Source organism: Aphidius gifuensis, linkage group LG1, assembly GCF_014905175.1.
Source record: "Aphidius gifuensis isolate YNYX2018 linkage group LG1, ASM1490517v1, whole genome shotgun sequence".
Classification (NCBI taxonomy): domain Eukaryota; kingdom Metazoa; phylum Arthropoda; class Insecta; order Hymenoptera; family Braconidae; genus Aphidius; species Aphidius gifuensis.
Window position 1 is genome coordinate 29,126,508 of NC_057788.1, and position 14,090 is coordinate 29,140,597.

The following is a 14,090-nucleotide window of genomic DNA, read 5'->3' on the forward strand; positions in this document are numbered from 1 at the left end:
TTAATTTTTAAAATGATAAAAAAGGCACTTATTTGTACGATTTTTAAAAGCCAATTTAACATTTAAAAAATATAATAAATTTATAATTAAAATTAAATAAATAATAACACAATTGTTAATGAATTTTGTTTTTTAATTTTTTTTTTGTTTTATTTTAAAGAATTATAATGTAATAAAATAATTACACAAAACCATAATATTAGCTTAAAGTCTGCGACCACGACGACCACCCTTTCTACGTGTTGAATCTGATGGAATTGGTGTGACATCTTCAATACGTCCAATTTTCATTGATGAACGTGCAAGAGCACGAAGTGCTGATTGTGCACCTGGTCCTGGTGTTTTTGTTCTGTTACCACCAGTTGCTCTCAATTTAATATGAAGAGCAGTGATACCAAGTGATTTACATTTTTCAGCAACATCCTATTAATAAAATCATTATATTAGCTTTGTTTTTATTATAAAAAATTAAAAATTAGTCAATTTTGTTTTTTAAAAAAATAATATTTACTTGAGCAGCCAACATAGCAGCATAGGGTGAAGCTTCATCACGATCAGCCTTGACTTTCATACCTCCAGTTACACGAACAATTGTTTCACTGTATAAACAATTAAACAATAATTAATTTATCAACAATAATAATAATAATAATGTTTAGAAAATAGAGTTATCAACTAACCGGCCTGATAAATCAGTTACATGAACAAATGTATCGTTGAAACTTGCAAAAATGTGTGCAACACCAAATACATTTTCACCTTCACGAACTTGTGGTCCAAGTTGAAGCTGGACATCTTCCTTTGGAGTCTTTCCTTTTCTTGGAGCCATGTTCACACTGAAAAAAATAATTATAAAATTTTAGGTTAATGACTATTTAACACATGAAAAATTTGCACCACAATTTTAATCCACTTGCATCTTAATGCAAAATTTATCATTATAACACTTTTAAATTACAACTTATTTTATATAATTAACAGTATATTAAAAAATTTCTATTTATTTTTAATAATTTTCAAATTTTTAATTAAATAATTTATAATAATACATACGCTTTATTATAGTGATACGTCCAGGTCGAAAACCGACGTTAAAAAAGAAAGACAAGGCAATTTTTCAAAGAATGAGAATTTTGGAATTATGGCTGCCATGTTGCGTAGCGACATTTAAAAAAAATGTGGGAATTTTCAAATGCTTTAAACTAATTTTACATTATTTTAAAAAAAATTTAATTATTAATAATAATACAATAATAAATTATTAAAAAATAATTTTTTTATAATTTTAAGGAAAAAACAAAATTTATAATTAAAATTTTTTCTATGAAATTTGTAAACAAGGATTAAGGCAAGTTTACATAACACACATACACATTGACAAGTATCACATATTCACATCATCATAATCACCATCATCATCATCATCATTTGCATCATTCCATATATATTCCTCTCTCCCCCCACTAATTTATTTTTCATTGAATAAAAAAATAAAATACGAGAAAAACACACTTATTTACAAAAAAAAAAACATTCTATTTTTATGTGTCTCTCGTTGATGAATATTAAAAAATACAGTAGAAAATGTAGTGGTATTGTTGATAATAATTGACGTTAAGATATTAATAACAATGAAAACGTGATTGATAATATGTAAGTAATTTTTTTTTTTTCATAATAAACAATACTATGTTTTATTTTAACAAGATGAATATTTAAGAAACAATAAAAAAGACCTTGAAATTTATCTCGTTGCCTTAATACGTATAAATGATTTAAAAAATTTACAGATATAATAAATTAATTCATTAAAATGAGCTGGTTAAGAAGTAGTCCATTGAGAAATAGTTTTGGTAAACAGTGGTCCAGAGATTCACCACCAAAAGATGCTGATCCAAGTGCTTGTTATGACAGTTTTTGTAAACATTGGCAACAAACATATGAAATAATTAAACAGGCAAGTGCTATATTATTTATTTCATTTGACATTTTTATAATTTTACTTTTATTTTTTTCTTTTTATCACTTAATTTTGTAGTTAGTATTTAATGATAACAAGTTACAAGGACAACTTGTTAAAGTTAAAATAAAAAGAGGAAAAAAATTATCAACATTATTCATGTTTATTATCAACTGATAAACATTTTTATTATTTTTTAAAGAAACTAAAATCAAAGAATGACCTATTTAATAAATACAAATTGAAATTTAATTTTTTTTTTATTTTTTATATTAGATAAATAATGCAGTACCAATACATGATGACATACTGGCTGTTGTTAATCATATTGATCAAATGGTAACACTATTGTTATTAGAATTTAGAAATACAATTGGTTGTAGTCATCAGCAAAATTTAACAACAACTGCACCATCACATTCACCATGTCTTGAGTATTTATTGAGTGAAAATTTACTTGATATACTTTATGAATGGAGTAAAAATGCTGGAAGATATAGTAACACATTGAGATTGGAACAAATGAAATTATTTGAAATACTTGTATCATATAATGGCTCATTACTTGCTCATGAACCAGTTGCTAGACCATTACTTCTTCTTCTTGAAGCATGTGATAATGATATACTACCATCAGATGTTGAAAAAAAACTAATAGTATTGCTAAATACACTTTGTGTTGCTTTAATGCAAAATTTAGCATTACTTGATGTTTTTTTTCATCCAACAGCTAATGGAAATAAAAAGTAAATAGTTCATTTTAATAATACTTTTTCTATATATTTATTAATGTTAATGTATTTTTTTTTCTTTTTTAGATTTATAATATTTTCATTATTAGTACCACATGTACATCGTGATGGTGCAATTGGTCAACAAACACGTGATGCAATGTTACTATGTATGGCATTGTCTAAAAAAAATCATGAAATTGGTGTTTATATTGCTGAAAATTCAAATGTATGTCCTGTATTAGCAACTGGAATAAGTGGTTTATATTCAGTAATACCGCGAAAACTTGATATTGAAACAGATGATTGGCATAGATTAACACCAGATGATGTTAATGATATATCATCACTTGATCATTTAATGCATTCATTTGAATTTTGTAATGCTGTTGCACAAATATCACATCCACTTGTACAAAAACAATTACTTGAATATCTTTATCAAGGTTTTCTTGTACCAGTTATGGGTCCAGCATTATTACAAAATTCATTAGATGATTTAGTATCAGCAACAGCATATTTTGATTTATTTTTACGTTCAGTAACTGATCCAGGCTTATTACATACATTAATAAAATTTTTACTTGAAGATAATTATGATGAATGTCGTATACTTGATAGTCTCATACAAAGAATATCATCAAGATCAAGATTATGTATTGTAACATTAGCATTATTTGAAACTTTAGTTGATTTAAATTGTGAAGATATTATGCTTGAATTATGTTTGTCATCATTAACACCATGTTCACATGTTATGTTATCACAAAGACGTCGTTTACGTGATCATGATTCATTTGGTTCAACAGCTAAAAAATTTTTATCATTACGTCCAGCATGTTGTTTAGATGGAACATGGTTACATAATTTTATACATCGTTCATCATCAAAACAAGATAAAACAACAAATAGTTTAATGGTTAATTATGGTGCTAAAGTAACAGAAAGTTTATATGGTAATTATCATGCATATTTATTTGATGCTAAACAAAAAATAATATCATGTCAAATTGGATGTTCATATTGGTCATCAAATTATGATGGTATTAATAATACAGTTGATGATATTGATGGTGATTGTGGTGTATCATCATTAAATACAAATTATTATAATAAAAAATTAGCAACAGCATCAGTTGTATTAAATAAATTATCAGATGATGATGTATTAAGTTCAGTTAAATCACTTGTTGCTGCTAATGATGATGATGATGATGATGATGAAGATTCAACAAATATAAATGTCAATATTGAAGATGATAATATGACATTTAATAATTTATTAATATCTGATAATAATGATAAACTTGATGCTGATATTGATGAATTATTAAATGAAGAAATAATAATATCAAAATTATCAGATGATATATTACGTAAAAATTGTGAAACAAATGTACAAATTGATTCAATGTTTTCATTGGATGATAGTAGTGGTTATGAAAGTCTTGCATTAAAAAATATTGATGATTTAACAATTGAAAATGAGACTGATAATAAATTTGATAAAAATAATATAACAAATAATTATTTATATAAAAAAAATAATGTTATTGATGATAATAACAAATTAAGTAAACAAGATTTATATAATGGTAAACCAACTGTTGGAATTTTTTTAGATGTTATTTTACGAAAACTTGAAACAATGTTGAGTAATAATCTTTATGTTAATTTACATTTAACTGGATTAATAAGTCGTTTAGCTGTTTATAGACAGCCACTTCTTCAATCATTTTTATTAAATCCATCATTGGTTTTTCAGCCAAGTATCAGATCACTTTTTCAGGTAAATAATTTTATATAAATATTAGTGTTTTATTTGTTTTTATTTATTGTTTTTTTTTTTATTTTTAAAATACAGATATTAGCATCATTGAAAAATAAAATTGATCAACATTTATCTAAAGTTGAAAATGTCGATGATTTAATTGCCCAAGCGAGAAATTTTCTCATTGCCAGAGAGTACAAACTTGTTAATGCCAGACGAAATGCCATTAACGTTAATACAAGTGTTAGAAAAGATACTGTTGTTACAGATCCATTTATAAGAAGTAAGTTGTTTTTTTTGTTTTCATAAAAAATATTGTATTGTGTATTTATTAATTATTATTTTAAGATAAATCAAAACGAAAAAGTTTAACAACATCATTGAGTCATCTATTTAAATGGTCAGGAGCAAGTAGTTTACAAAGTACTTTACAAAATAACAGAGAATCAGATGAACATCTTGAAAATTCAAATGACAATAATATTGAAAACAGGTATTTAATAATAATCATAAGTTTTTTAAATAATCAACAAAATAAACATCAATAATTTGTTAATATTTTTTTGTTTTAAAGGTTTAATGTTGAAGCATCATCAATGATGTCATTACAAAAAACAACACCAACCCAGCATGTTGTTATTTGTGCAGTATTGATGGATGAATGGCTTAAAGAACTTGCAGCAATAACACAGGAACATGTAATATTATCATTTACAAATAATATAGAATTTTAATATCCCAATAAAAAAAAAGATCTTTATTATTTTTAATATTTGAATTATCTTAACTTAATTAATATTGACAATTTAATGTGAATGTTTAATAATATTTTAATAATGTTGAATATTTAATCTAATTTTATTGTTGTAAATATATTATAGATATTAATTGATTAATTAAGGTTTTAAATAAACATAATGATGTTTTAGTTTTTTGTCTTGATATTTTGTAGATATATATTTTTGTTTTATTTTTTGCTTGTTGAATGTGAACGATTTACTTTATTTAGTTTTTGACTTTCTTTTTCGTTTGTTTATTCTGTTTTAATTTATGAATTTTAGGTTTTATTTGTCTTATTTTTTATAGATAGAACCAACTTGACAAGTGTATGTTTTATTATTAACTTTGATTTTATTTGTCTTTTGATAATTTAATTGTTTGATATTAAATTTTATGATAAATTTCTTTATTTTCTTATTATGAACTAGCTGAGAGACTGATGGATTTTGAATTCAACTGATGTCAATTATCTAACGCACCATGGAAAAATTAATGGATCATCAAATTATTCTAAAATTAAATACAAAAAATATGTTGCACAATATTTGTTATATTTACAAAATTTATAAGAGTATATTTAGTGTCTTCCTTCTTTTTTTTATCCAACGAATTATTAAATTTTTAAAATACATGAGTGATAATGAAGCCAAATATTATTTTAGTTTTTACAAAGAGGCAAACCCCAATTGAATTTCTGGATCTAGAAAAACAATCACCTGATTAGAAATATTTTTCATCAAATAAAAAATATCATTGTTAATTTGAATAAATGAAAATTAATTTAATAAAAATAAATATATTTGAAAAAAAAATTTGGAAGAAATAAATAATAACAATTTATTATAATTATTTTCTTTTTAATGCATATATATATTTTTTAAATATATATATAATAATTTTTTTTTTACTGTGATTATAAATTTCAGTGGAATGAAATTACAGGGTTTATATAATTTATTTATTTTGAGGTGTATGTGATTTTTTTTTCTTTAATTATTATCATTATTATTATTATCAATTTCTACATTTGACATAAACAGTCAATAATTATCATAAAATGCAATTTTTTCTTACTTGAAATTATTTACATAAATTAAGTATTAGAAATTATTATTTTTTATCAACTTATTATATCAATTAAACTGCTGTTTTTTTATTCTGCCAAGATTACATTTGTTTTTTCATCTAATTAATATTATTTTTTACTTAAAAAAAAAAAAAAAAAAACTATTATTTGTCATAGACACTGGTGCACAATATTTTTTCTTCAAAATTAATTTAATAAAAATTACGTATATTATTGTGCTGGATACCTGAATGATTTTTATTCTTCAAAAAAATAATTTAATTGAATTTTTTAACAATGTTTATTTGCCACTTTGGAATGTAAAAAATTCAATAATTTTAATTGTTTAATTTTTGTTTGATTTTTAAGTAAAAAATAGTTTTAAAATGAAATATTATTTTTTACGTATATGAGAATTAAAGCAAGAGTAAAATAAAACTCCATTGTGACATTAATAATTTATGTCAGTTTAATAAGAAAGTAATTTAATCTAGTTGATTTTATTTTTACGTAACAAGTGTTTTCTTAACCGGTATACATATTGATATATTATTATCTTAGTAAAAAATAATAATTTTTATTTATTGAAAAATCTCACTAAATAGGTATATGGCAGAAAAATTTCATACTTAATTTACACTAAAAAAAAAAAAAAGTTATAATAATATTACAAAAAAAAAAACACAACAAAAGAAATAAAAATACAAAAATTAAATATTATAAAGATAAAATTAATCGTCTAAAAAAAAAAAATTAAAAAATAATTGTTCATTATTTTTTAAGCTTTTTTTTTTCTATTTTATTTTCACATTGACTTTTTTGTTATTTAAATTTTCTAGTGAGTTAAAGAATATAATATTTGTAAAACGTAACAAAAATCTAACAATTAATGTCTTCCAATAATATCAATAGTTTTTTAATTCTAATTTATAATTTCTATTGAGTGTGAGATTTTAAAAAGGACGTTTTTGCGACGGACTGTCTTGTACATGTAATTTTGTTTTTTTTTTTTTTCTTCATCAATTGAAACCATATATTTTTTAAGGTGTCTCATCCTTTGAGTTGTTTGATGAGAATTGTGGACAAGTTTTTTAAATTATTAGAACAAATGTTTCAATGCTCTGTGTCAAATAAATATTCCCTGATTTCACCTGAAACAAAAAGAAAAAACAATTGAATGGATAAATAATAATTTTTCTTTTCCATAAAGACAAGAGCTTTATTTAATTATCACGATAAGATAATAATAATTATTTTACATTTTATCAAAAATAAATACTGTAAATGATTAATAAATGATTTTTAATTCGAAAAAATATTTATTATTTATTTTTCAGTTGTCATATATAATAAAAAAGAAACTTGATATTGTAAAATAAGAAAAAAGAAAATTTATAAATAAGAAAAAGTATATTATTTACTTGATCAAACAGCTTCTTTGATGCTGTCTCGACTTTGTGAATGTATTGCATGTCTCATTTCACCTCCAGGCGCACTTTCACGTCTCACTACACCCGGGGCAATGGCATCACGTTTATTTGCTGCTTCTTTGATGCTTGACAAAGTTTTACTAAGCCATGGCCATGTGTTTCTAGCTGTTTGAAGTTCAGATGCAGTTGCATGTAATTGATGTGTCAAATCCTGATAAATAAAATATCAAATATTAAATAATAATTTCATGATTTATAAATTAAATAATAATAATTTTTTTATTACTTGATTTCGACATTCTGCTTCAACATGAGCTAATTTTGTTTGTGCCAATTCAAGTTCCAATTCACGTACACGTTCTTGTGCACGATAAAGCATTGGATCTGATCGTGACTCAAGAGGATGTGATATTTCACTTGGTACTGTTGATGGCTCAACAAGATATTCTTTACATTTATCACATTTTGATATTTTTGACTGTAAAAAATTTATATACATTTATTATAAAATTTTTTTTTTATATTATTAATAAATAATACTTACTCTTAATTCTGATAGAATATTTTTTGATGTATTGTAATCATCTTCTAATCTTTGACAAATCTAAAATAAAAATATGCAACAAATGAATATTAATTCTTAGAAAGAAAAATATAATTATTCGTTAATTGAACAAGAAAAAAATTAAACACACTTGTTTATATTCAGCAATAATAACAACACTTCTACGACTTTCAGTATCAGCTCTTCCAACTTCTCTCTGCAACATTTCCTTCACCTGTACAAGCTCAACTTCAAGTCTCTGTTTTTCTTCTTCAGTTCTTGTAACAACTCCTCGTAATTGTTCCACTTCATTACTATATTCATCAGCATTTTCTTGTGCCACTAAATAACATTTGCAAAAAGAAAACAATTTCACCAGATCAATATTAAATCAAATAGCAAATAATGCATATAAAAAAAATCTCACATTGCATAGAAATTTTAGCAAAATGACTCATATTTTTTGTACAAATAAAAATATATATAAAATTAGCAGTATGTGTTTAATTGAATAACGATACTTTCGTTATAATTTTATTTTTTTTTCACTTGGCAAAGTGTAATTTTGAAATGAGACAGTACAACACATTGACACATTTTAAAACCAAGTGACTGCCCCCAAGTTGTTACGATTGCATATATGTTTTAACATTCCAAACACATATTAACACACATTTACAAATAGCCTTGAACAAGGACAGATTATTATTATTTATCTATATAAAATATAATGACAGATAAAACAGTTAAACAGCTGGTTTTATTGTCTTTATTATTATACCACGTGTTAATAAAAAAAAAAGTTATCATTTTTCCTTATGAATTGACAAATGATTATCAACTGGTTGAGTTATTTATTTTTGTTATCATGTATTTTATGCACTTGATGTATTAGTTTGTTACCCGGAAATATATTTTAATATATATTTAATATAATTATCATTTTTTAAAATTAATTTTGAATTAATGAATTATTAAGTAATAAGCAGGACTCAGTGGGTAACAAAACATTGAATAAAAACTATGTGCAATTTTATTTTTTATTTATATTTTTCTTTCTTTTAAATAAGTATTAATTATTATTTTTTTTTTTTTAATATACAACAAAAATGGAGATTTAAATACTGGATGAAAAAAACAATTTTTACTAATTTTAATTTTTTTTTTTTACATGTTGATAATTATTTTGATTGAATTATTTAATTATTTATTGAATAATAAATTTAAAAATGAAATATTTTAACAACTGTTCAAACAGTAGAACACGTTTTATATTTAAAAATAAAAAAATTCTCTTTTTTCGTGCAAAAAGTATGTTGTATACTTTAGACTAGACGGATAATTTTAATTTTATTTGTATCACGTTTAAAATAAAAAAAAATTTAATTCAATTGAAATTTCAACTAATTGAATGACAGAAAATATAATTGAAATATATACTTTATATAAATTACAAGCACCTAATGAAATAAAAAAAAAAAATCTATTATCACAACCAAAAAATAAATCTAATAAATTTCGTGCTGTTTAACAAAATAAATAAATAAAAAATTAAAACTGTTTTTTTTTTTTCGAGACTTTGAAATATAAGAAAAAAAAATAATACTATATAAAAATTGATATATTATCGTAACTATAAAAAATATTGTAATATATATTATCAATATTTAAACGTAGAATATAAAATTACCTTTGAGAGCCGTGAACTCGGCCTCGTATTTCTTGAGTTTTTTGATTGTTATTGAACAAGCAAGTTTCATCAAATGACGTGAAGTTTCCTCATTTCTGCATCGTTTTGGCAAATGTACACGAAAATATTTTAATATTGATTCAAAATCCAGCTGTAAAAGTTCCTTTTTACATAGCTGCAATAAAAAACCAAAAAAACAAATGTTAAACAATTAAATTATGTTGATAAATTAATTAAATAAATTACCGTTAATAATGCAAGAGCAACTTGAAAAATAGTATCAAGTCCTTGTAATAAAAATACATCAAGTATATGAAATACAAGATAAAGAGGAAATCTTGCTGTAAATAATGTTAAAAACCATTGTGCAGCAAACATATGTGTTTCAACTCCACGATCACAAAAATGTTTATACAATTCTGGTAGTTGATCTTCAAGAAGTCTATTTAATTGATAAAAACGCATATGAAGATTATCAAAACGATCTTTGTATAAATCACGAAGTCCATAGTCATACATTAATTTAACCAATACACAAAATGCTTGTTCCTCTGGCATCTTTAACAAATAAAAAAATTATTATAAATATTATTTTTTTCAAATTAAATATAATTATGCAAAAAAAAAAAAAAACATACATGTAAAAGAAGACTGGCAACTAAAAAACTTAATCCTTGACAGTATCCAACTTCTTCATCAAATACAGCATAAGCTTTACTAATACGATAAAGTGAATCTTGTCCAAGACCACCAGCTTCTTTAAAAAAATCATGTGCTGGAAATGTTCTATTAATATCACGTAATATAACACTTTCACATGGACTTTCTTTAGTAATAAGTATTCTATATTTATCCATCATATCTTGTGAATTATCACAATTACTTAAACGTTGCCAAACTTCACCTCTTAATGCTTCTGGTATACCTTGTCTAGCTAATTTAACAAGTAATTTTGGACGTTGTTGATTAATTTGCCAACTATCAATGACTTCTTGCCAATTAGCTAATTCATCAGCTGAACAATCTTTTGATACTTCACCAGTACCACTTAACATTGGCTCATCACCATCAGAATCAATATCATCTTTTGGTGTTAATGTATCAATTGATGTTAATGATTGTGATTTAATTAATGATGATAAATTTAATGCTAAATTTAAACGATTTCTATCCAATTCACCAGATGTATCAATACTTTGTACTTCATAATGTACATCATCACAATGAATAATTTCTTTTGAATTTAATTGAAATTGTTGTATTAAATAACGTTTATTTAAATACCAAAATCTTTCATTTTGTGGATATACTTTAACAGCTGTTTCAATAATAAATCTAACTGGTTCACGTATACCACGTATAACTAAATCAACAGCAATTGTCATATATATTTTACCATCTTTTGTTTCAATATTTAAATTATCTAATGATGGATCTGCTGGATCCCAACGTCCACATATATTATAACATTTTTTATCATGATTTATTGGTATTGTATTTGTTTGCATTTCTAATAAACGCATATCACTATGTTTAACATTTCTACCAGGACTAACTAATACACCAAAACATCTTTCAACATCAAGTATAATACCACCTTCTTTACTTGATACTTGTTGGATTGTTAAATATATTTGTTTTGATATATTACAACGTAATTTAAAAAAATTTCTATCTTTTGGTACTGTACTATATGTACCTTTACCATCTTCTTCTTTTATTTCCATTGTAACTTCAAATAAAAATACACGTGAATTTATTTTTTCAACTTGATTTATACCATTATTCAATTCATTTGATGTTTGTGAATTTGTCATTGAACGTGAAAATCTTTGAAATGCTTTTGCAAAACATGATGATACATGTCCAACTGCTTCAGGTATATCACAACGAAATACATGACATTGAAATATTGCTGATTCTAGTGTATCACCGTGTGACCAAGTGAAGGCAAAACATGCTGAACAACTACCAGTACTATCACCACGTACATAAAATAATATCCTTTGTACTTCATAGTATGCTAATGGCTGTTGTGTTGCTGCATCATATACTACAACAGATCCATGTGAACTACTTGGAACAGATACAGATACTTTAATTTCAAGATTTTGGGTTTGTTCAGCTGATAATATCGCCATATTTTTTTGTATTTCAACTTCTGATTTTGGTGCATTTATATTTGCAGCACCAAGATAAGTTACACCATTAAATATTGTACAGTCTTGTTGAACATCAGCAAGTGAATTTAATTCTAAAACATAGAAATGATTATTTATAATTTAATTAAAATATAATTAATGATTTTGTTGATTTTTTTGTTTACCATCATCTTCGTAGTCTTCTGGTTTCATTTGATCCTGCTTTTCTGATGATAATACATCATAAAATTTACTTTTACCAACTGTTTTAGTTTTTTGATCAGCAACAATTATTTTAACATTACCAACATTCTCCATTTTAGTTGTGTCTTCAGTCAACACCTTTAGATATTTTAAAAAATTTATTAATTTATTATAAAATTGATAATTAATTATTATCAATTACCTCGCGTAAATTATTTTGTAGATCTTCTAAATTACCGTTGTTTGCTATTTTTAACATTGGTGCTTCAAGTACAGACTGTTGATTTTTACTGGTTCCTTTGTCATTTACAAATTCATATTCATCACTTGTCGCCACTGATTCCATTGACTTAACACTTACACTATCCTCCATAACTGATTCCTTTAAAAATCAATTAAATAACATTTTAAATAATTTATATTTTATATTTTTTCGAGAAAAACAATATATCAGATAAATCTATTGTATTTTAAAAATGGTGTCATGTTTACAAACAGACTTTTTGATTATGTAATCTCAACACTCCCTACTGTCATTCTCAATATATAATGATAAAAATATATTTATAATAAATTAATTATGAAAAATAATAATATAAATAATCACCACATTGTAAAATGGAAACTCTTGAAATTATATTTAAGAAAAATTTGATAATTTTCCTTGTAAAAACAATCGATATATAAAACATGTCTGATTGTTATTATTATTTTTTTTTTCTTAGCAAATGATGATGATTATGAGTGGGGGAAAGTAGATAAAGTTGTTATTGTTTTTTTTTTTTTTTTGACAAGTTCTTTTTTTAAGTCTTATTGGAGAGGTCAGTTATTCTGACAATATTATTTTTGAAAAATCTTACCAGTTATTTTTAGAAAATAAATTATCCTCGATATTTTAATTATCTAGGTGCCATTATAGCCCCGCCTAATAATTCACAACAATCGAAATAATAAAAGTTAATTTAGTACATATTAGAAAAAAAAGAACAAAAAATATTACAAAAATTTAATTAACAAATTATTTTTATTATTCAATATTAATTTACCACAAATTATGCAGCTTTATTTATTTTTTTCGAATGATAAAAAATATAAAATAGAATAAAAAACAAGAAATTAATGTTGGAATAATAATAAATTTAAAAAAAAAAAAAAAGTAAAATTCTTGAAGTAAAAAATTCACTTGACAACGACCTCACGAAATTGTTGACACTCGTTGACGTGACATTTTTAATTTTTTTTAATAATTACATAGTGCTTAGAAATATTTTTTTTTTAGTCTTTTTATTGTTAAAAAGATGCTTATAATGATTTTATTTTTAAATAATTATTTTGACGTTCGGCGAAAATGATAAGTGAACAATCCGCGGCGTCAGCCATTCGACTTGTTTTTTTTTTATTTTGTTTTCTTTATCATGTCTCTTCTTGTTTCTCTCTCACACGCCGGATACTTAGATTAACGCGGGGAAAAATTATAATTTTTAAATACTCGATTAAAAGATCATCTTGTTATTGTTAATAATTAATTGAAAAATCATATTAATTAATTATTTGATACCTTATTAATGAACTTTAAAACATACATAATTATTTTCTCTAGAAATTCGAAAATTATTTCCATTTTTTTCGAAATAATATTAAAATTATTTCGAAATTTTTCTATTCATTATATTTTTAATCTTCTGAAATTTTTTTTTTTAATTATTAATATTTGAATAATTAAATACTAATAATATCTACGAATCTCTTTTTTTGTAATTTTTAATTTTTTTA

At 23.7% G+C, this 14,090-nt stretch overlaps 3 protein-coding genes across 6 annotated transcripts; 1 reads left to right on the plus strand and 2 right to left on the minus strand.

Moving 5' to 3' along the window:
• Window positions 1-122: 122 nt before the first annotated feature.
• LOC122860197 (40S ribosomal protein S14) lies at window positions 123-1,158 on the minus strand. The gene is made up of 4 exons (XM_044163893.1): window positions 1,054-1,158; window positions 681-836; window positions 512-599; window positions 123-423 (listed from the first exon to the last, which is right to left on the minus strand). Exons 2-4 carry the CDS (start codon window positions 827-829, stop codon window positions 205-207), a joined length of 456 nt encoding a protein of 151 aa, XP_044019828.1. The 5' UTR covers window positions 830-836; window positions 1,054-1,158; the 3' UTR covers window positions 123-204.
• A 228-nt stretch (window positions 1,159-1,386) lies between these two features.
• LOC122860199 (FHIP family protein AAEL005291) lies at window positions 1,387-6,054 on the plus strand. Of its 2 annotated transcripts, XM_044163898.1 has the most exons (8): window positions 1,409-1,653; window positions 1,791-1,957; window positions 2,237-2,706; window positions 2,779-4,480; window positions 4,556-4,745; window positions 4,811-4,955; window positions 5,037-5,160; window positions 5,671-6,054. In XM_044163898.1, exons 2-8 carry the CDS (start codon window positions 1,814-1,816, stop codon window positions 5,680-5,682), a joined length of 2,787 nt encoding a protein of 928 aa, XP_044019833.1. In that variant the 5' UTR covers window positions 1,409-1,653; window positions 1,791-1,813; the 3' UTR covers window positions 5,683-6,054. The 2 variants fall into 2 exon arrangements, with proteins under 2 accessions (XP_044019832.1, XP_044019833.1); XM_044163897.1 differs by lacking the exon at window positions 5,671-6,054 and having other exon boundaries at window positions 1,387-1,653; window positions 5,037-5,250.
• A 1,246-nt stretch (window positions 6,055-7,300) lies between these two features.
• Window positions 7,301-13,696, minus strand: LOC122860198 (rab GTPase-activating protein 1-like). Of its 3 annotated transcripts, none has more exons than XM_044163895.1 (12): window positions 13,512-13,696; window positions 13,178-13,242; window positions 12,520-12,699; window positions 12,299-12,455; window positions 10,611-12,226; window positions 10,219-10,530; window positions 9,973-10,147; window positions 8,434-8,624; window positions 8,283-8,342; window positions 8,025-8,216; window positions 7,730-7,949; window positions 7,301-7,459 (listed from the first exon to the last, which is right to left on the minus strand). In XM_044163895.1, exons 3-11 carry the CDS (start codon window positions 12,688-12,690, stop codon window positions 7,734-7,736), a joined length of 3,090 nt encoding a protein of 1,029 aa, XP_044019830.1. In that variant the 5' UTR covers window positions 12,691-12,699; window positions 13,178-13,242; window positions 13,512-13,696; the 3' UTR covers window positions 7,301-7,459; window positions 7,730-7,733. The 3 variants fall into 3 exon arrangements, with proteins under 3 accessions (XP_044019830.1, XP_044019831.1, XP_044019829.1); XM_044163896.1 differs by lacking the exon at window positions 13,512-13,696 and adding an exon at window positions 13,364-13,402; XM_044163894.1 differs by lacking the exons at window positions 13,178-13,242; window positions 13,512-13,696 and adding an exon at window positions 12,925-13,052.
• Between the last annotated feature and the right edge of the window lie 394 nt (window positions 13,697-14,090).